General features: G+C 37.4%; 1 protein-coding gene and 1 long non-coding RNA gene across 4 annotated transcripts in view; one reads left to right on the forward strand and one right to left on the reverse strand.

Annotated features, from left to right (window-relative positions):
• adgrg7.1 (adhesion G protein-coupled receptor G7, tandem duplicate 1) overlaps positions 1-23,111 on the reverse strand; it is a 46,374-nt gene that overhangs the window by 21,649 nt on the left and 1,614 nt on the right. Inside the window, exons 2-16 of one of the 3 annotated variants that reach the window (XM_067582835.1) lie at positions 18,994-21,093; positions 18,466-18,570; positions 18,224-18,336; positions 17,537-17,677; positions 17,156-17,244; positions 16,158-16,306; positions 14,172-14,285; positions 13,829-14,016; positions 10,498-10,650; positions 10,111-10,223; positions 8,910-9,259; positions 7,503-7,584; positions 5,979-6,137; positions 5,428-5,584; positions 4,332-5,321 (exon numbers count right to left, since the gene is read on the reverse strand). In XM_067582835.1, the coding sequence (XP_067438936.1) occupies positions 5,130-5,321; positions 5,428-5,584; positions 5,979-6,137; positions 7,503-7,584; positions 8,910-9,259; positions 10,111-10,223; positions 10,498-10,650; positions 13,829-14,016; positions 14,172-14,285; positions 16,158-16,306; positions 17,156-17,244; positions 17,537-17,677; positions 18,224-18,336; positions 18,466-18,570; positions 18,994-21,093 (4,205 nt within the window). In that variant the 3' untranslated portion in view covers positions 4,332-5,129. Of the gene's footprint in view, positions 1-4,331; positions 5,322-5,427; positions 5,585-5,978; positions 6,138-7,502; positions 7,585-8,909; positions 9,260-10,110; positions 10,224-10,497; positions 10,651-13,828; positions 14,017-14,171; positions 14,286-16,157; positions 16,307-17,155; positions 17,245-17,536; positions 17,678-18,223; positions 18,337-18,465; positions 18,571-18,993; positions 21,094-23,111 lie in introns of those variants that run through there. The other 2 variants (XM_067582837.1, XM_067582836.1) reach the window with 2 other exon arrangements.
• Positions 3,015-6,211, forward strand: LOC137176859 (uncharacterized). Its single transcript, XR_010925869.1, has 3 exons — positions 3,015-3,676; positions 5,167-5,280; positions 5,487-6,211. It is a non-coding gene; the product is annotated as an uncharacterized lncRNA (long non-coding RNA).

A 23,111-nucleotide genomic window follows, 5' to 3' on the forward strand; every position in this document is an offset into this window, starting at 1 on the left:
CAAGTAGCTCAATGTGTTGGATGGTTAAAAAGCCCACTAACACTACGGTGGCTGAACATGTAAGGTACCTACCACTTTATAAACTGGCGATCAACTCCTGGGTAACTCTGCAGATTTGAAGATAGATCAGTTTAAATATTGAAAAGCTCAGAAATAAAGCTTCAGCCTCTGTGTCCAAATGGGGTATAACACAATAAGATGTTTTGAGGTCGTAGATTGAATCTTCAGGGAGACTAGTCTGAAGTCCAACAACCACAGTTAAGACTGTCCCTGTATACCTTACCTATGGGTATGTTTTAAAAGTCTTATTAATTGAATCCAGTAGTGCCTGTAAATTAGTTGATTTTAGTTGAATATAAAATCATATCATTAGCAGGTTGTTTTACCTATTGATATAATAGTTCTATAAGTCCCAAAATTTTCAGCAAATGCTTCCAAATTTAGCACAAAAGCATAGGCTTAGGAGGCAAAAAGGATCCAACAAAGAAGGTAAAACCTGTGCAATGTGGAATCCACATCTTGTTTTTGTTCAAGTTCTGAATCTGATAGAGTTGGGTTAATATAGACTGACTGAGACAGGTGAAGAGGGGTTTATGGCAGTCAAGGGGTACTGTGATAAAGACATAGGTTCAGAGATAGTTTCCTGGTTTTTGCTATTAGCTTGCATGATGTTCAAATTTCAGATGCCAAAAAACATTTCCAAGATGTAAAATGAAGAAGGGACTTGCTGAACACAGCTGTGGACCAACTTAAAACTCCTGTATATTGACAAATGTTTAAATTTACAGATATCCAGAAAATGGAGTCTCTTTTAATTCACCAGTATTTATAGAAATTCTATTCTATCTTATATTTTTTCTTTTACTCATTTTCATTATTTTATACATTTTTTGTCGTTTTATAAATGTTCACTTTTTCTCTCCTACTTTTATAAATGTACATTTTCAGTCTTTTATAAGTGTACAGATTTAAGTTCTCTTTTTAAAGAAAGTACACTTTTGTTAGTAGCCTTTAAAAATATATATAAATGCAATCAATCATGTTACTAGGCCTTAACTGTGGGACTGTAGTAAAGTAAGAGTAAGCAATAAATTATTATTGCCAAATTGATATTTGCCATAAAATAAATAAATTAAGGGTTGGTTACAAACAAAATAGGGCATTATTGTATAAAAGAAAAAAAACAACAATATATTTAATCTAAGCAAAACAAAAATCTTTAATCTGGAAATGTCTGTAACTTCAAGTGACGTGAATGTGCTTAGTTTGAAATATATGTCAAGTTTCAGGCGACACTGGAGTGGAGTAGCTCTGAAATTTCATGCGATATACTCGGAATACTTCACCATCCAATCAGAACCCTATTTACTGCACCACTCCCTCTCTCTCTCATATTATTATAATCATTGTTATTATTATTGTTGTTATTATGCTTCTGTGTCTCTCTCCTCTCTCCTCTCTCCCCCTCCTTCCCTCTTTCTCTCTCAACCCAACCGGTCGAGGCAGATGGCCGCACACCTAGAGTCCGGTTCTGCTTGAAGTTTCTTCCCGTTTCCTCACCAACGTCACCAAGTGCTGATCATGGGGGAATTGTTGGGTCTCTGTAAATTAAAGAGTACAGTCTAGACCTGCTCTATGTGAAAAGTGCCCCCGAGATAACTTCTGTTATGATTTGGCGATATATATTATTATTATATATATATTATTATTATATAAATAAAACTGTATTGAAATTACAGTGTTTTATAAAAGTGCACTTTACCACTTTTAGCAATGTACTCCTCAAGTATTTTCTCATTTGGATGTCTAGTCTTTTTTAAATGTTCACTTTTGCCCTTTTTAAAAAACAAAGAGCACAATTTTTCTCCAATTTCTTTTTAAAAAGATACACTTAGACTTTTTTAAATAAATGTACATATCTAGTGTTCTTTTTATGAACATACATCTCCAGTGTACATTTTAGGCAAGAACTCTATTAAGAGTACATGAAAATAGCTTACTTGAGTTCAAAACAGGAGAGTCCATCTTTAAACAGAAGAGGTTCGGCTTTTGACTGATTGCTCTTGAAGGGCACACAGGTTACATAATTCCTGCTGTTAGTTTGGTGAAGCTGCTGGATTTGTTTGGTTAATTTTAGTAGTGAACAAAAAAAACCCAAAAACAAACAAACAAACCAGAAAAGCCCCAAGTGGCCCGTCACGTCTACGGCAGAGCTCTGAAAAGATGATGAAACATTATTATCATTAATAAAATGTCATTTTCTAGAGGAGGCAAAAGTTGGAGCAAAGTCTCTGTTGTGAACCTGCAGAAGCATCATCGCACTACCTACTAATGCCCTAGCAACCATCTGGAGACACCTGAACATCGTGGCAACCATGCAGAAAGCCATACAAACCACTTAGCAACCTCCTGCAAATGTGGAGGTGTACAGTGCCCTAGCAACTGTGTGGAAAGCCAAATAACAACAGTTCAAAAACCCCAGCAGCCACCCTTAATGCCATAGCAACTATCTACCTAACCCCTAGCAACCGCTCAAAAGGCCATAGCAACAATTTAGAAACCACCTGGAAACACAGTGGCGTACAGTGCCGTAGTGACTGACTGAAACACCCCAGTGTAGCCAACAACGAAAGCCCTAGCAAATGGCAACCACCTAACAACCACTGCAAACACCCTAGCAACCACCCTAATGACCACAACAGACCTCTGAACCCAGAGCAACTGCGAAGTAATAACTTAAAGCAAACATCTGGCAAACCATTAATCGACTGGTAATTTTATTTACCAGTAAAAGATCATTAAAAGACTGGTTTATACCAATATTAGACTAGTTTAGACAATCAATAACCAGTTAAGACCATTAAAACCCTGTTTTCACCATGAATTACCAGTTTACTCCATTAAAAGACCCGTTTAAACCATTCTCAGAACATTGTAAACTATTAAAAACCCAGTGTTCTCCATCATTCATCAGTTTTGAAGAATAACAGACCAATTTAGTTAATTAAAAGACTAGTTTATATGAATATACAACTAGTTTAGACCTTCAACAGCCATTTTTAAATTGGTTAAGATAATTAAAAGACCATTACGACCCTTTAAAGACTAGTGTAGACCATTAAAAATACTAGTTTTAGATTATACATGCAAGTTTTCATCATCATTTATCAGTTTAGACCAGTAAAATACTTGCTTTTAGATTGTAATTAGTAAATTAGCAGTTTAAACCATTTAAAGACCCGTATAGACCAGTTAAGGATTAGTTTGGACCACCAATGACCAGTTTAAACCACTGATCAAGACAAAATGTTTCACATAAAGTAAAGGAAAACATTTTTAAAAGACAAGAGTTATTAATGAAATATATAAACATCCAAAATATGTAGAATATTCTGCTTAAATGTCCAGTTAATGTTCCTGCAGGCAGCAGCAAGGTTAGAGCTCCTCCTGCTGGCTGCTGCTCGCCACCACAACAAACTGACCCTGACAGGAAACAGGAAGTTTAATGTTTCTGAAGTAAGTTTGTTTTTAGACTGTATTTTTTGCTTTTAGCAAATTAGCACCATTAAAAAGTCTGACACATTATCTGTTAGCTGTTCTTGTTTGCAGCGTAACATGATGTACAGACAACTATCACTGGATTACTGTGATACTGAAGAAACATAATGATTCTCAGGTAAGTTCTGCTGCCTCTTTTTTTCTCTGGTTTCTAAGTGGATTTATGGAGGTTTACTGGTGATGGAGATCAGAGATAATGAGAACATCAGGAAGTGTAACTCACACTGAATGATGTCAATGTGTGTTTCATGTCTGTTTGTTCAGGTTCAACTGAGTTATGACTCAAAGGAGACGCAACAATGTGCATCAAACTAACCCCATTCAACACCTTGGTTTCATGATAAATTATATAAAATCCAACTGAGGACATTTGTTGATGAAAATCTAACATTTTCTATTTGTCAAGTGATTCTAATTGGCAATATACAACATTTAAGCAGCAAAACATTAAAAACATCAGAAAATATCTCATAATTAATTAAGTTCTCATTGGGGGAATTGAAGCCAAAGAATCAGTTTCACAGTTTCCTCCTTCTGTCACTTGGGGGCATCAAAGCTCATAAATAAAAAGATGCAGTTTTTAATTGAAGTGACTCAGTTGTGCAACCAAACACTGATCCACCAGGCTCCTGTAACAAGCATCTATCAAATATTAATCAATATCACATTACATCCGGATCCAAACCATCACCGTAACTGTTTCATAATATACACCAATATTAAAAAAAAACATTAAATATTAACTTTAATTTTCAAATATGCTTGTACAGATAATACAACAATAAAAGAAATAAAAGTGCAATATTTGAGCAGAACAGAAATATATCTGCAAAAGTACACAGACATAAAAAACAGTAACAAAATACAAAAATAACTACAGAACTTATTTTTAAAAAACCTCAAACAAAATAGTATGTAAATTATTAGATCCTGAATTTTGTGTTCATTTAACTTTTTCATTTTGATCTCAAATCTTTCAGGTTTACATTTATTAAGATGATATGATGCTTAGTGGTAATATTTATCATTTTACTTTATTTTTATCTTTTTAAATTGAATTTAATATTTTAACAGCTGCCTCAAATTCTATTTTATTTATTTTATTATTTTTAAGCAGTTTCAGCTTCATGTTGTTTATGAAAGGTGATATATAAATAAAGTTTTTTTATAATTTTTATTATTTGTCTTTATCTATTAGTCAACATTCTTTTTATTATTTTTATTAGTAGTAGTAGTAGTAGTATTAATTAATTCAGTTCAATTCAGTTTTATGCATATGGCACAAAATCATAACAGAAGTTATCTCAGGACACGTTTCACATAGAGCAGGTCTAGATTGAACTCTTTAATTTACAGAGACCCAACATTCTCCAATGAGCAGCATTATACATTGAATTACATTCTTACATATTGCACCTTTAAAACAAGAAAGAAACCAAAGAAATGTTGGAAATTCAGAATATTTGACCTTCAATTTCTGCTTAAATCAATCTACTCTTCTTGAATTTTTTTAGTTTTTGTTGATATAAAAATATAATTAGATTTCCACTCTTGTTGAGGCGTGAGGGTTCCTACAGTGTTTTGGTCTCGTCCTTTATGTCTCTGTAGGACTCGGAGCTGGTGCTCTTCCCAGAGTTCTTCCACAGACTGTACGTTGTGTAGTTGAGCGGGATGTTGACAGATGAGACGTACTGAAGAGATCGCGACACGGTGGCTCTGAAGGTCGGCGTTCTGGCTGTGAACAGGATGAAAATCAGAAGCCCCTGAAAAAAAAAACAAGAGCATGAGCTTCAGTTTTTCATCTTGTTGTAAATATTTATTCATTTAGGATACAGAAAAGTGACTGGCAGGTAGATCAAACTAACGCACCTGTGTGCTCGTACAGATGCAGAATAAAATGCTGAAGACTGTATTTGCTTCTCCTGTAGTGACGAGCACCAGGTACCCCAGAGACCAGGACAGACCCAGTAACACTGCCAAGGAAATACTGCTGAGGAACTTCTTCCTCAAAGATGAAGGATTGGTGCTGCACAACAGAACAAGGACAGAATGACAATTAACCTGTTGATTGTGTTTTCTTGGTTAATCGATTAGTCATTTGACCTTTTAAATGTCAGAAAATGGTACAAAATGTTGATCAGTGTTTCCAAGATGTCGTCCTCAAATATCTTGTTTTGTCCTCAATCCAAAGATATTCAGTTTACTGTCATAGAGACTAAAGAAACCAGGAAATATTCACATTTAAAATGCTGGAATCAGAAGATTTGGACATTTTTTAATTGATTATCAGAGCAGCTGGCATTTTATTTTCTGTCAATTAAATAATCAAGTTGGGAGGATGAAACTTGTGGACGCACATGAATGATGAGATTACAGTTTGTCAAGTTGACGACAGAGACCAGATCATTTTTAGATGTTACCTGGTCAGCATGGGGTCTGTCTTGCATATGGTCAGAGAGAAGAGAACCAGCAGGACAATGTTGTAGATCAGCATCAGACCGACTGGTAGCAGGAAACCCCAAAACATCGGTTTCCCAAAGTCAAACTGGTTGTCTTTGTTCAGAGCTGCAAGCCAGCAACTTCAAAACGAAAAGAAGCAAGTCAAACAGAAGAACTGTGCTGGAGATGGGAAACTAAATTTGTCAAACCTAAAGCTTTGTTTGTCTGAGATTTAATCAAACATACAGAAATTATTTTAAATTTTAGTGGAGATCTGAAAGTTTCTGAAAGAGACTAAATCTGTCAGGCTGAATTTGGGGGAAATGCGTCTAAGAAGAAGCAGCAGAGATCAAAAATATTTCTATCTGATGGAACAATGCGCCATAAAAAGTCTCAAATATGAATTTTACATGATACACTACATATACATACATGTTTTAGTTATGATTATATTTTTCTGCAGCACTTTATCACTTAACAGTCACCCTCACTCCATTTTTTATCTTCCCCTCATAGGTCATCCCCACTACTGAATTATAAATATAAGACCTACAATTATTGTAAAATAAATGATAATAACCCCAAACTTCATACAAAGTTTGTATATAATGTACTGTATGTATATAGACCTCTCTGCTATATCCTATAAAAGAGCTACATTCAACTGTCACACCCATCCTCCCCTTTCTTTCCTCCTTCTCCCTGTCAGATTGAGAGCAGGATTTCAGAGCAGTCATCTAGTGGAAATATCTTCATAAATCCCATGACTTTGTCCAAATCTTACATTAAAAATCACATTTTAGTAGGAATTTCCCTTGCCAATCCATTGATACAGGTTTGAAAGTGGTCAGACTTATAGTTTAGACGTCAGACGCCTCAGTTTGGCACAAAGTCCATGCCCAGAGATTGCCTCCCCATTGGTTTACATTGTAAGGTGGGATGTGGCACTCCAACTTTCGGGGCTTATAAAATCTAAACCGTTCAAGTTATAACAAAGTTTTTAATACCTTTTGTTCAGCACAGTGTGATAAGTCATGTATTCAAGTTTGAGGCCGATACAATTAACGCCCTCGGAGGAGATAGCATTTGTTTGGGGTCCAAAATTGGGGAAAAGTTGTACTTTCATGTGTGTATTGCGGACTTCCTGTTGGATTTAGGTCAGGAGTGTCAGTGAATGATTTGTAGGTCTTGATGAGACGAATAATTGAGTTTTGCTTCAATCTCTCTACAACATTCCTACGGGCCGTGGCGGCCACTTTAGATACATAGGTGGCACTATTGAGCACATTTTGGCACTTTGGGGGATAATTTTTTACATTTTATCAAATTTTTTACCAGACCTGATGTGCGTGCCAAATTTGGTGAGTTTTTGAGCATGTTTAGGGGGTCGAATTTAGGGTTGAAGTGGCGGAATAATAAAGAAGAAAGAAACAAACAAACACACAAAATAAAATAGGGTCTTCGCCCCTTTGGGGCTCAGGCCCTAATTATAGCAGTGGACCTACAATTCCTCCCGTCTGTATCCCAGAGGATTCCTGACGCTGTAGGTGGCTCCTAATGTGATCGCCATGATGACCGCTGGGACTCCTGAGAGGAAACAGGAAGTCAAAACAGCAATTAATATGGTTTCAAATTAGGCATTTTATTTAAAAAAAAACTTAACAAACCCTGCATTCAATCAGCTATTATCTCACTGTGCAGTTATATAAACATGGTAGGGCATCAACTAATGATTAATTTCATCATCAATTAAACTGCTGATTATTGGTGCATTTAATCAATTAATTGTTTCATCTATAAAATGTTAGAAAATATTAAAAAATACCCATTGCAATTTCTTAAAGCCCAGACAGACGCCTTCAAATGTTTTGTTCTGTCTGACTGACAGTCCAACAGCCAAAAATATTCAGTTTACTGTCACATAAGACAAAGAAAAGCAGCAAATCTCCACAATTCAGAGGCTGGAACTAGAGAATTTTTGGAACTTTGGAAGTGAAACGATTAACTGATTATCAAAATATTGTATTTAATTATGAATAATATATTAATAATATTATTTGTCTATTGACCAACTTTGTTTCAGCTCTTAAATAAGGATATAAACAGTGAATATTTGCTAACTGAATTCTCAATCTCATCCTTTCTTTAAATATCTGTGAATACTAGAGACTGTCACTGATTTAAAGTCATCTGGAATCTTTGATTGAGATTTAAGTCAGAATTCTGTGAACACAAAACCTGACTTCTGCTGTTAAGACATTTGTTTTGATCAAGTAAAGTCAGGATTCTTACATAAAGTAAAGATTTTGAAATTGAAGTCATAACTATGAGAACAAAAGTCAGAATTCTATTAATAACGACAATATTTTATAAAATGAAGTCAGAATTATTATAAGCCTGACTTCTGTTCCTAAAGACAACAGCTGTTAACGTCGGGTTCATTTAAGTCACAATTATGAGATTCATGTCTGAATTCTTTCGGTATTTTACATTCTGGCTAAAACCCCCAAAAATCAGACCTCTCCAGAGTTTTAAAGTAATAATCTTGAAGATTTTCAATAAAATAAATGTCTGTGAAGTCACTATCTATCGCCCAAAGAGCTAACACGGTGGTGACTGAGGCTGTGCCCCAATGATGAAAGCCTTTTCATTTGCAATATTGCAAACTGTGGCGCACAGTTAGTGATGTGTTTTCCATCGGCCAGCAGTGGTTGGTCTGCCAGAGAGGGTAGGCAGAGCTAACGCAACAGACTCGCTCTTCAACTGCCAACGACTGACATCATACAGGTGACCGCTTATCGCCGTAGGTACCGCCAAAGAGAATAAAACGGATCTTCCAGATTGTTACTTTAAGGGTTAGAACAAACAACCAAAGCCATCTCCCGCCATTCCCTCCTGAATGAATCTCGTACCCCATCCAGCAGCGACACTGACTGACGTCCAGTGTGGCGGCAGAGTGTGGCGCATCGTCCTGATCAGCAGCACTAGCTGCGTGCCATAAACGGTGTTCCACATGAAGGTCGCCACCAGGAAGAACTGGAGGAGAGCCGCCACTGCTGTGCACGAGCCACGATCTGGTTCCACATATTCGTCGGAGGTGAGGACCTGATTGGTTTCATTGCTGATTTCCTGCTTTGTGTCATTCTGTTTGTTGGAGTTTTGGACTCCAGAGAGGAAGGTGATGATGAAGGCCAGCAGGCTGATGCAGATGCAGAGCAGAGCGATCTTTGAGTTCTTGTTTTTCTGAGCACTTCTATAGAAGCTAGAGAGACAGAAAAGATAGTTTTAAAGACACAACAGATTCATCTGCAGCAAAGATTCACTTTACAACATTTAGTTTACTATTTATTTTAGAGCCGGGATGCGACCGACCACCTCTCCCGGGAAAACTCAACCTCCCAAATCCCCCTTATTTCATTTTTTTATTCAGTTTGTTTTTCTAAGTTATTTATATATTTTTTCTTTTAACTTATTACTTTACTTTCTATTTCCCACCTTTTTTAATTACTTTTTTAAAAGTTTATTTATTTATTTTATAATAATACATTTTTCTTTCAACCTTTAGACACATCATTTAAGTTCACACTCAAAAAAAATATAAAAATGGCCCTGTTTCCTGTTTGTGATATAACAAGATAAAGTGATTGTATTGTTATTACAATTAAATTTTCTTGTAAGAAACTGAATAATTTGGTATCTAGTAAGAACAAATACAACAAAAAATCTCATAATGTAAAAAAGATACAATGAGAAATGTTTCTCGTTATAACAAGCTAATTAAAAAGTGTTGGCAGTAAAATGCTACCATAATTTTATACATTTTTGTTGTAAGTTTCTCTTTGAAATATAGATTACTTGACTTTCGAGGTACTTGTATTTTCTCTTACTGGGTATATTTGGACCGTTATGCACTAAAAGACGGGCAAATTCCTTGTATGTGAAAACTTTGCAATGTACTGATTGTAAATGCTAAAGGAAATGCTAAACTAAGGCTAACTTCAACAACAGAAAGTTTAGCAATGAATACAGTTGATGTATTTTAATCTGTGACAAACTAAACAACCAACAATACAATGAAACATTTCTATCATCCGTAATGTAACATGATCTTACTTCTCTTTAATGTGGTGAATGATCGTTACAACCAAACCGAAAATAGAAAACGAGAGTCCAACGATGGAAATCACCTGCAGAGGTTTTGCATACTCGTACTGCTCTTTGAAAGACTGAAACAGAAACAACATTTTTATTTAACTTTTAATGTAATATGTGATGCAAAATACACATATTCCTTTTAACAAGAAGCTCCACGTCTAGTTTGTCTTCTTTTCAAGGAAACTGTGTTTAAATTTAATAGTTCAACATCAGCCATAGTCGACAAGAAGTTTCCCAACAAAGTTCTTGATTCCACTAAGTTTAAGTTTGTTATATTTGAGCTTATTTTAATGAAATCTTATTTAGCCTGATATGAAACTGTCATTTCAGATATTTGATATTCACCCAGAGAGCAGCAAAGTTGGTGGTGTGGTTGCAGAAACATCGCAGAACGCCGTCTGAAGCGTTGCCTTTGGAGCAGCCGGCAGTGCTCCAGTCCCCCAGACTGTAGTTCCAAAACACGCAGGCAAAGTTGTACAGCGAGGTGCCGTTCTTCAGCTGAAACATTAGCAGATATTATATCTATTTACAACACTTATTTTTTAGAGTAGTGAAACATAAAGGAAGAATCCAAATAAAAATACCACTTTAAAATAAAATGATGACACAATTTATGATCTTTTTGTGTTATTTTTGTGACAGTAATATTTAAAAAGTAAATGTACTCACTGAAAAATGTTTAAAATCTACATGGAATCACATCCAGTAAGATTAAAACAGCAGCAGTAGTAACAGTTTTCTTCTTCATAAATTTTAAATGTGTTTGGAAGATAATGTGAACAGATTAACATTGAACACATGTATGTTCTAAATCAGTGCAAAGAAATTGGAGGATTTTGGAGATATGTGGATATACTTTGGATTTTACCTGTTAAACAACAATAACTTAAAATGTTAACAAATTGTTTAATGTGATGTTCTTAATTCAATGACAGCTACAGCGCTCTGCTGTTTGTTGTTTTCATTTGACCAACAGTGGTTCCTCATTGAACTCATAAAGATTTATTATTATTACTTCGTTTATTGACTATTAATATTTGCTGTACGCAAGATTTGAAATAAATGCAAGCTTTTGGATATAACAGGGATTTTACATTTTGAGCCTGAAAATGTTGCTCCTCTTCTTCTGGACTTTCTCATAGTGAAAAAGAAAAATACAAGCACCAAAACAGTTCAGTGGTTCTGATCTGATTCTACTTCAGTAACAGTAGAAAATGATCCCACAGCTGCTACTGTCATCACCAAGCATCGTCATATCAATGAGATTTATTGGTCACATAAAAACAAACAGTTCCACTGAAACCAGTTGGGACAAGTAATAAAATAAAATCATAAATCCTGATATAATTAAAGAGAGAAATCATAAAACTCTTGTTTCAGTGTTCAGCCTCTATGTCAACTACATACAACAGTTTATAGTGGTTATAGATTATATATAAATATAAATGATATATACAGTATATATAGCAGCTCTCAGCAGCTGTAAATGTTGTAGAGAAATCAACACTTTGATTATGAGTTTTTAAAGAAGGAGCTGAAAAGAGGCCAAATCAACCAAACTCTGTCAAAAAATGGGTAAAAAAAAAACCCTGCAGAACAATTTCATATATAGAGAGGATACACACACACACACAGACAAAGACAAACAACTACACTACATATGAAACCAGCGAGGTAATAATCAGCTTCCTTCCTCCTAACTCAGATAATTCCAGTTTATGAAAAATAATACAAAAGTTATTGTACTTAATAATTACTGCTATGCACTTTATGACAACTATGGCTGCACATTTCATTATATTATCTTACCTACAATACTATTATTATTTATTATTAATATCATTACACCACAGAACTACAGAAGCACTTGACTGTCCTGCTGTGGCTCAACAACAACAACTATAATAATAAACTGTATCTATATTATGCCATGTCAGTCTTATTCTACACTACTGTATTATTTTATTCTGTTATTCTCATGTTTATTAAATATATATGATATATTCATAAATGTGTTATTAGAGCTGCAGCAACTAATCAATTATTGAATTACAGAAAATGATCATGTAATTTTTCAAGTAAAAATGTCAAACATCTGCAGGTTCCAGTGATGATTTGATGCTTTTCTATGTTACATATGACAGTAGAGTGAATATTTTTGGGTTTTGGACTGTTGCATTTAAAATTGCTCAAAAAAATAGCTGAGTGAAGTTTAAAAGGCAAAACAAAACGATTAATCAAAAAATCAAGAAAACAATCAGCAGATCGATTGATAAGGAAAATAATATATCTACTATCTCCTGTCCAACCTGCACGAACATCAGACACTTTTAATGTGCAAACAGTAATAACATTCATTCATGACTGTGTAACAGTAGCCAGCAGGTACAGAGCCTCACTGTTCCACACGTCAAGAGAGACATGCTGGCAACAGATGCTGGCACCCATGGATTTTAGCGTCCTCGCACACACACACACACACACACACACATATCAGATCATGGTCACTTTTGGGGACATTACATAGACTTACATTCATTTCCTGGAGACTTAACCTAACCTGAACCTTAATCACTGACCCAAAAATCAGCTTTTTCCCAATTGGGGACACAACTTTTGTCCAAAAGTAGTCTATGACAGACCACACACACACACACACACACACACACACACACACACATACACTAACAGATGACAGTGAGCCTTTGCCTCATAAATTCAAGTGCCATAAAGTTTAAATTGCCACAATAAAAGGGAGCACCAATGCCAAAAACAAAACTTATACAACGCTGGCAAGTTAAGCCTGCATGCATCGTTCTGTCCACTCAAGTTATTCAAGCATAAGAATATTACACAAAATCAATCAATAACTGGTGGTATGAAAGTCCATTCACACCGTTAAAACACCTTACTCCTGGTTTTATGTGTAGCAAAGTCCTTGATTAGAGTAAAGTCCAGCACAATGTCAACGTAACAATGTCACTGTCCAACATTGTTAAATCAAACATGATTCTGTTTTTAATCTAACTTGTTTTGATTGTTAGCCTCAGCAAGCTAACCTCAGCTAGCAGCCTTCAGACTTCCCGCTCTGGCATCACATGCCGACATGACGCCTACAAACAGAGATACTGAACACGAGGACAGATGCCTGACTTCGCTCTAAATCCAGACACCACAAACGGACAAAAAAACGAACAAATGTACAAATTTTATTTTATTCTCTTCCCTTGAGCCTCGTGGGCCCTTTCACATCGTCACGCTCGGGTCTTGAGCCCTGGTTAACCTGTGCATTTAAACAGCGTTGATGCTGATTTCTCCTCGGTGGACTAAATTCGTGGATGGGCAGACCTGTTTGTACACATTCATTCACAATCTGGATTTTCAGAAAACTGCACCACATTTATGCACATTGGTTTAAGGTTGTCTACCTCTCTGGTCTTCTTCTGTGCTGCTATAATGCTAAATTTCCCTCCTGGGATCAAATTTGATTTTATATTATCTTAAAGAAATCTGTGGTAACAGGTAAGGATGGTGATTATTCCCTCACTGGTTTAGTATGTAAGTAAAGAGCGTTTCAAATCATTTGTGTACATTCAGTCAAAAAGTCAATAAACATCATTAAATATCATTATATTTCATTCTGAATTGTTAAAAAATGTTAAAGAGATGGTCTTACTGTTGGTCTGAAGTGCATCTCAACGTGTTGTGGCACCACGCTGCGCTCCTGACCCGTAACGCTGGCAGACAGGACCCTGATGGAGGCCCGTGGCCCCCTGTAGAGCCTTGACCGGAAGAAATTGCCGTTCTGGTAGAGGACAAAGCCGAGCGAGACGTTTGTCGGCCTCTGGCGACTATTGGCAGCTTCTGCAAGAGACACAAGAGACAGAAAACAACAACTTTATTTGAAGCAGAGAAAAAACATGGTGGTACAAAGTGCTGTTCTGACCATGTTTGGAATATTTTGTGTTGTGTTGAGTTCCTTTAACACTAGTTTGTGAAGACCGAGAGCAGAAACTCACCTGGTGGAAATCGTATTAATATCAGGGCGTCGGCTGCAAACTTGTCCCCCACCTCAACTGTTGACGTGTTGGTGTTCAGCTTGATTCGGTTGGCCACAAAACTGCCAGACTCTCCTAAACACACCAAGATACAGAGATGCTGTTGTTGTTAATGAGATGTTGATGTAAATAAAACATTAATACCAAAAAACTTAGTTTTTTACTTGTGTATATGTGTACATTCTGGCAGCTATCCTACAGTTAGGTGTGATTTTATTTTGACTTAATGACCAAATGTTTGTTGTTTTTCTCTCTTTCAGACGCCTGCATGAATCAAGCTAACCTCTGTCTGTGAGTAGTCTGATAGTGGACAGAATAACAGATGAAACTCATAAAAATCAAGTCTGATGATAGTAGTGTAATACTGCATAGTAGTAGATAGTAGTGTAATACTACATCCATGTCATATTGGAGTTACTGTAACTACCAGTTTCCGACTTATAATTACTACTGGGAAACCCAGAATCTTCTGATAGCTCCCATATATCTGAGTTGACTTGAACCTGATGTTTTACATTTAATGCCAAATTCACACAAAGGCACAAACAATAATTTGTTGTAGACAATGTTTCCCAAAGTATATAAAGTTTCCCTGAACTCAACACGATTTTTGAATGGAGTCTGCTGCTTATTGTAAGATACGTAATTTAAACCGTTCCTGACTCCTTATTCTGTGTGCAAACTCTGCCAATCACACATAATACTGTGCTTTTTATTTAAATGTAAGAAAATAGAAGAAAATAGGTCTTGATGTGTCTAGATGATGACCAACTCACAGAGGTCTAAAAGTCAAAACTTAATGCAGTCGGATCCCTCAACTGTTAACTGTACTGAAACAGTGAACCATTCAGGAGGAATGAAGATGGACTATTAAAGTCATAAAACTATAAAAAAGCTCCCTCAAACACGAGGTTTATCAAGATGACCATGTAAAATAACACCGCTGCACTTTGATTGTCACCTTTGCATCAATTAAACTGAATCACTGTTAGTCACGCGGACCTAATGACAACAAGACTGTTTAACTTTCTGTTCACTGATCAGATGTAGTTATATATTTAGTTATTAAAGACTATCTTTAATGATAAGACTTTACTCAGCACCTCTGTGGTTGATTCTGTTAAAAAGACATCAAACAAAACAAGGAGCACAGTCGTCCCACAGCTTTACGTAAAACTCACATTCAAAGAAATAGTCTCAAATATTTTGAGTCCAACTGAAAGTGAAAACTTAAAGTGGTCTCCTGAACACTGCTGCAGCTGTTGGATTTAGCTTGTGTTCAATGTGAGAAGATGGTTTGTGTCTGAAAGTTTCTTAATTGTGAAATTAAAAACAAGATACACAGAAGTTTTCATCGACTAACTCAAAAGAGACTCAAAGTGTTTGAGATGATTTCTGTTACTGTCGGAGCTCATGTTTGCGGAACCTATACAATAAACTGTTTCCATGAGAGTAGAGCTGCAACAATTAATGGATTAGTTAGTTGATGGAAAGTTAATTAGCAACTATTTTGATAATCGATTAATTTCAGCAAAAATGCCAATTTGATGGTTCCAGCTTCTAAAACGTGAAGATTTGCTGTTTTTTGTTGCCACATGTGACAGTAAACTGAATATCTGAATATTTTAGACGAGACAAGTCTAAACAATACAAACAAATTTGTTATTTCACTGTTCTTCATCTTGTATTCTTTTAATGAACTAAATGATTAAACGCAGCCATACTAAGTGTTAATAACAAGCAGTGGGCAGTTGGGAGAACGTTGACGCCAAAGTGAAAGGTTAATAATAAAGTAAATAAGACAAAGTTATTTCGGCTAAACCTGTTGTTGGTCAGATCTGAGGTCAGTCTGTCTGAAACTGGTAATTGGAGAAATATTGACCCTCAGTTGAAGAAACGCAGCATTTAACAGCGAGGTTCTTACTCCTGGTTGATGTTGTCACTGACCTTTGAGCGATGTGAACTGGACTCCCTGAGTGTTGGCTGCAGGTATCTGAGCCGACTGGACCACCAGGTTGGGCTGAACCACATTAGACTGATTCGAGTTGAGGCTGGCGCTGAGGTTCAATGAGAGCTGGTCCAGAGTCTGCGTCAGGCTGGAAACGACAAACACAGAAATATCACAGAAACCCAAACTCAGCGTATACCTCATTAACCAACAAACAGATACGTTGTTTTTAAAATTGAGGCTTAAAATCAGGAAATTAAGAAAACTTTAATTTTGCTCAGGAAAAAGTCTTGTAGAGCAGCTTTTGTTCTCACAGCTTTTAAATACTGATGTGCTGAGAAATTTGCCACATTTCTTCTTTTCTGTTTTAGGCTTCTTTAGGCCCTCAACCTGAAGCCAAACCTGCTTCCTGTGAGTATCCAGACTTTTATTAATTACAGATGAGTTTCCGGTTTCTGACTTGTAAATAATGTTCATATTAACGTCCAAGTCATAATTACAACTGGGAAGTTTTCTGAAGGCTCCACTATATCTCACTTTTTGCGTAATGATGCAGAAGTATCTGAAAACAAACAAACATGGACTCCTTCGCTCAAAGTGATTAAAAACAAATTTAATACATGTGGTGTTATATTGTCAATGCACTGTCCTTCTAACCGTCACTTGTATGAAAACATGTTAATTCTCAAACTAAGGCTAAGGAAATGAAATGCATTTCGCTTTCGTCAGCTATGCCGTATTAAAGGATTTTGCAGGTATTTGGTCATAAGGTCATAAGAAGTTCTGTAGGATTGATCCTCTGAGGAACATGAATGTTTGAACCAAATTTTGTGTCCATTCATCAATGATTGTTGAGAGATATTTCAATCCAACTGACAGACATTACCATCCATTGAGCTACTAGCTGCTAGCATGGCTAATAAAGATCAAGGCACATTTAAACAAAAGTTGCAGACTGTGGCAGATTTATGTTTATGTAATTATATTATTTTTGTACCGCAGAGTAGTGTTGTTTTCCTTGGTGTCATCAGGCACGCTGGCGTTCAGCAGCTGGCTGACCGTAGCTACTGCTGCCACCCTGACGCTCTGTAATACAACATAACATGGGATACACGGCTCAGACATTACATCAGGAAAAAGTAAAATACTGAAGCTTTTAGAGTGTGCTCTGCATTCTGAGATGCAAGACCATTTAATATTTAAGACCTCTGACACCTTTTATCCTTCAAAAAGTGATGCCATCTGCTAAAATATTTTCTTGTTCTGTCTAGAATTGTGTCTGTTTTTGTCAAATGTTGTAGATTTCTCAGATCGGTGCGAAATCCTTAAGTTAAAAGTTGACTGAACTAGAAGTTCTGTTGAAAGTGATGTTTGGTACCTCTGTAGCGTTGGGAGACAGAAGCAGTGTGTTGGCAATATCAGCTGCCGCTGTGACATTTTCAGCCGTCAGCTGTTCAGGTTTGGATGTCAGGATTTGAGTGCTGGCTGCCAGCGTCTCCAATTGAGCCGGGCTAGTGAGCTGAAAATATGAGAGGTATTTGCTTGTATTTATTAGGTCAGCCTTATTTCAAAGTTGCATGTCACATGTTGGGGATCAGAGATCAAATAAAATATGTGATTATCTAAAAATCAAATGATGTTTTTTGCAGAAAATAGTAAAATCTTTATTTATCGCACAATTTCAGTGTTTATACTGTCTCTTAGTACTGGATCTTTAAAACATTTACAAGTTAATTCAAAATACTTTATTTGTCCCTCAAGGGGCACAATATGAGGCAAGCAAGTTTGCAAACACAATTGCCCATAAATGATTCATTCACACACATATATACAATCTGAAAATACAAATATGGTAACGTAAGAAAAGAGTTGAGATGTTAAAGAGTTAATGGCAGAGGCCAATCTGTAGCTTCCCAAAAACATCCAACATCACATCATGTGTGATTGTCAAGATATCAAGGTAGCTGTTTCTAATTTATTTAACATTCATCTGTGGTGACAACCAAAATATGATCCCCGAGAGTTATCAATCAGTAGTTTTCAGGGTTTTTAAGTCAGTTCTCACATTTTGTTGTACGTCGCTGAGCGTCACGTCACACTGGAACTCTTGTAGACTGTTGAAACTTATTGATCCATTCGGGAAGGAGGAGCATCTGGCTGAAGCTCGTGGTTTGTCAGCTGGATGGAAGTGAAGGGAGTTAAGATGGTGGGCACAGAGTGGGCCTTATGTTTCCATTAATATTAGACTGACGAGAAATGGGCTGTTACCTTGATGGATGTGTCTGTAGATGGATGTTAGAAACTTACCATTGCTTGTGTCTTTGTCGCATGTTTCTTCAGAATATGCAAACCAGCCGATGGGTGTTTGCGGGAAGTTGAATCCACCCACTCTTTGTCCTTCGCAGAAATTTGCTAAGAGGACAAATTTAATAAAAGATGAGCTGTGTTTTTGAAGATTTTGGTTTGCTGCTCAGTTTGCTTTGGAAATGATAAGTGGGAAAGCAAGAAATCTAAAGGTGTGTTCAGACAGAAAACATGGGGCGACTGAATTAAGTCAATGGAAAATTTAGTGTGGGTGCAATTCACTTGGGCAAAATCTCATCTACCAGAGTTTAAAAAGTTAGCATTATTTCAAGCAACAAAGTATTAGCGTACTGCTAATTCTACGAGAAAATGAAGTCCACACGGAGAAAGTTAATCCACTGGAGTTGAGCAGATACTAATGCTAGAGGATTTTCTAGCTCAGCACAGGGACAAATCAGAAACTACATTTATTTATTTATTTTTTAAAATTAAAAACGTCTTTGTTAGCTGCTGCTGCTAAACCCAACTTACGTTCTGAGCATGTCTCTCCTGCCCATTCATCAGGACAGATGCAGATTAAACCATTCTGTGATACCCCTCCGTTATTACAAACCAGAGGAGTGGTAGTTGGGGGAGTAGTAGTAGTAGGTGCAGCAGCAGTAGTAGTAGTAGGAGGAGGAGGAGGAGGAGGAGGAGTAGTAGTAGCAGCAGGTGAAGCAGTAGTGGGAGAAGGAATAAGTGTAGTGATAGTAGTAGATTCAGGGAGAGATGTGGTGATAGTAGTAGCTTCAGGGGGAGATGTAGCTTCAGAGAGAGATGTATTGATAGTAGTAGCTTCAGGGGAATATGTAACTTCAGGGAGAGATGTAGTGATAGTAGTAGATTCAGGGAGAGATGTAGTGATAGTGATAGCTTCAGGGGAAGATGTAGTGATAGTAGTAGCTTCAGGGAGAGATGTAGCTTCAGAGAGAGATGTAGTGATAGTAGTAGCTTCAGGGGAATATGTAGTGATAGTAGTAGCTTCAGGGGAATATGTAGTGATAGTACTAGCTTCAGGGGAAGATGTAGTGATAGTAGTAGCTTCAGGGGGAGATGTAGCTTCAGAGAGAGATGTAGTGATAGTAGTAGATTCAGGGGAATATGTAGCTTCAGGGAGAGATGTAGTGATAGTACTAGCTTCAGAGGAAGATGTCATGATAGTAGCTTCAGTGGAATATGTAGCTTCAGGGAGAGATGTTGTGTTAGTAGTAGCTACAGGGGGAGATGTAGACCCAGAGAGAGATGTAGTGATAGTACTAGCTTCAGGGGAAGATGTCGTGATAGTAGCTTCAGTGGAATATGTATCTTCAGGGAGAGATGTTGTGATAGTAGTAGCTACAGGGGGAGATGTAGACCCGGAGAGAGATGTAGTGATAGTAGTAGCTTCAGGGGAATATGTAGTGATAGTACTAGCTTCAGTGGAAGATGTAGTGATAGTAGTAGCTTCAGGGGGAGATGTAGCTTCAGAGAGAGATGTAGTGATAGTAGTAGATTCAGGGGAATATGTAGCTTCAGGGAGAGATGTAGTGATAGTACTAGCTTCAGGGGAAGATGTCATGATAGTAGCTTCAGTGGAATATGTAGCTTCAGGGAGAGATGTTGTGTTAGTAGTAGCTACAGGGGGAGATGTAGACCCAGAGAGAGATGTAGTGATAGTACTAGCTTCAGGGGAAGATGTCGTGATAGTAGCTTCAGTGGAATATGTATCTTCAGGGAGAGATGTTGTGATAGTAGTAGCTACAGGGGGAGATGTAGACCCGGAGAGAGATGTAGTGATAGTAGTAGCTTCAGGGGAATATGTAACTTCAGGGGGAGATGTAGTGATAGTACTAGCTTCAGGGGAAGATGTCGTGATAGTAGCTTCAGGGGAATATGTAGCTTCAGGGAGAGATGTTGTGATAGTAGTAGCTACAGGGGGAGATGTAGACCCAGAGAGAGATGTAGTGATAGTACTAGCTTCAGGGGAAGATGTAGCTTCAGGGAGAGATGTAGTGATAGTAGTAGCTTCAGGGGGAGATGTAGACCCAGAGAGAGATGTAGTGATAGTAGTAGCTTCAGGGGGAGATGTAGCTCCAGGGAGAGATGCAGTGATAGTACTAGCTTCAGGGGAAGATGTAGCTTCAGGGAGAGATGTAGTGATAGTAGTAGCCTCAGGGAGAGATGTAGATTCAGGGAGAGATGTGGTGATAGTAGTAGCTTCAGGGAGAGATGTGGTGATAGTAGTAGCTTCAGGGAGAGATGTAGATTCAGGGAGAGATGTGGTGATAGTAGTAGCTTCAGGGAGAGATGTAGTGATAGTAGTAGCTTCAGGGAGAGATGTGGTGATAGTAGTAGCTTCAGGGAGAGATGTAGTGATAGTAGTAGCTTCAGGGAGAGATGTAGATTCAGGGAGAGATGTGGTGATAGTAGTAGGTGTAGCAGTAGCGGGAGGAGGAGGAAATGTAGTAGTAGTAGGTGCAGTAGTAGTGGTAGAAAGAGGATTAGTAACAGGGATGGGAATAGTAGTAGTAGGGTTTGGGAGGTCAGTGGTGCCGCTGGTCATGTGGGTTGTTGGTGTTTGTGCTTCTGTTCTGGAGGAGGCCAAAAGAACAGCTGTGAGAAGACAGATACAGACATTATCACAATAAGTAGTTTGTATGAAAGAGTTGTTGATGTGTCTTAATACTACTACTATCGTTGTAAAAGTACAACTAGATTAAAATTGTAAAGTCATTCTGGTGTTCTTAAAAGACAGGAGTCATTAATATCGAAATAGAATATATATATAAGGTGAAAATCAAAATAAACCACCGCACACTGTAATGACTCTACTGTGACTTTATTGGGAGCGAACAACGCGTTTTGCCTGTAGCTTCTTCAGGTTCGCTCAGTACAACTGCTGAGTACTCACAGGTGTGATAAATACATCTGAGTCACATGACTCATTATCACAGTCTTCATTTTCTCAAAGTGAACATTTTACAAAGGGCACGACAATAAAAATATATACATATTACAAAAATCATGACAAGTTACAAGAATTACACCATTTTACACAATTAAACTTCATGACCTCTGGTAAACAACTGACTGAATACGATGAGCTAATTTCCTCAGCAGAATGGACTACAGGTCCTACAGCTGTCCCTCTACATCACTAAATGGGGACCTAGTGGCTCATCTCTCCCTAAGAGCCCAAATAGCCTGTGGAGAGAAATACAAGTTAATATTTACATATCTCAGACAAAAACTCAAATCCTGTGTTTCATAAAGTCCATAAGGTTCAATAGTATTCAGTTCATAAATCCAAAATGCCTCCCTTTTTAAGAGCTGGTTAATCAAGTTACCACCTCTTGGATTGGGTCGCTCTCTTTCAATGCCGATAAATTTGAGGGAAGTAGCCGACCCATGGTTTTTCTCCTTGTAGTGTCTAGCAATGGCATAATCCATATTACCATTTCTAACGGCAGCCTTATGTTCAGCAACTCTTAGTTTGAGATGGCACTTTGTTTGGCCTACATACATTAAGTCACATGGGCATTTCAAGATGTAAATGAGATGTGTAGAGAGACCGACCAGCACCTGACTGAAAATACTGGCTGTGCATGGGGATTTCTGTCCCTAGAATATATATATACTTGGTGTTTGTTTTGACTTTTGTACTTGTGTAGTCACCAACATTTTTAGGAAACATCCTCTGGGGAGCACAGATACTGATAGATTTCACAACAATCAAATAATTGGACCAAAATGTTGAACAGATGGAAATCAGAATGAAGTTTCCACCAAACAAGAGACCAGAAAGAAAACAGCAGTAGAAGAAGTACTCAGATCCCTCACTGCAGTAAAAGTACCAATACAGCAATGTATAAATACTCCATAACAAGTAAAAGTCCTGCATGAAAAATCCTACTACAGTAAAAGTACATAAGTATTATGAGCTTGATGTAGTTAAAGTATTGCAGTAAAAGTAGTGGTTTGGTCCCTCTGACTGATATATTATTATATATGACATCATTAGATTATTAATAATGAAGCATCAGTGTTAGAGCAGCATGTTACTGTTGTAGCTGCTGGAGGTGGAGCTAGTTTACACTACTTTATATACAGTTAGCTAGTTTAGTCCAGTGGTTCCCAACCTAGGGGATATATACAAATATATATATATACCTCAGGCAGCAGAAACCCGATGATGCAGAGGAGGAGGAGGAACCATCATGGAGGGACAAGCCCCTACATGGCATGTACCACCGACAGATAGAAGAAGTGGCTGATATCAAGAAATCCTACCAGTGGCTGGAAAAGGCTGGACTGAAGGACAGCACAGAAGCACTGATCATGGCAGCACAAGAACAGGCACTCAGTACAAGATCAATAGAGGCGGGGATCTACCACACCAGACAGGACCCCAGGTGCAGGCTGTGCAAAGATGCTCCTGAGACAGTTCAGCACATAATAGCAGGGTGTAAGATGCAGACAGGAACAGCGTACATGGAACGCCATAACCAAGTGGCTGGCATAGTGTACAGGAACATCTGCACTGAGTATGGGCTGGAAGTCCCAAGGTCACAATGGAAGACACCTTCTAAGGTGGTTGAGAATGAACAAGCCAAGATCCTGTGGGACTTCCT

Source organism: Thunnus thynnus, chromosome 24, assembly GCF_963924715.1.
Source record: "Thunnus thynnus chromosome 24, fThuThy2.1, whole genome shotgun sequence".
NCBI lineage: Eukaryota > Metazoa > Chordata > Actinopteri > Scombriformes > Scombridae > Thunnus > Thunnus thynnus.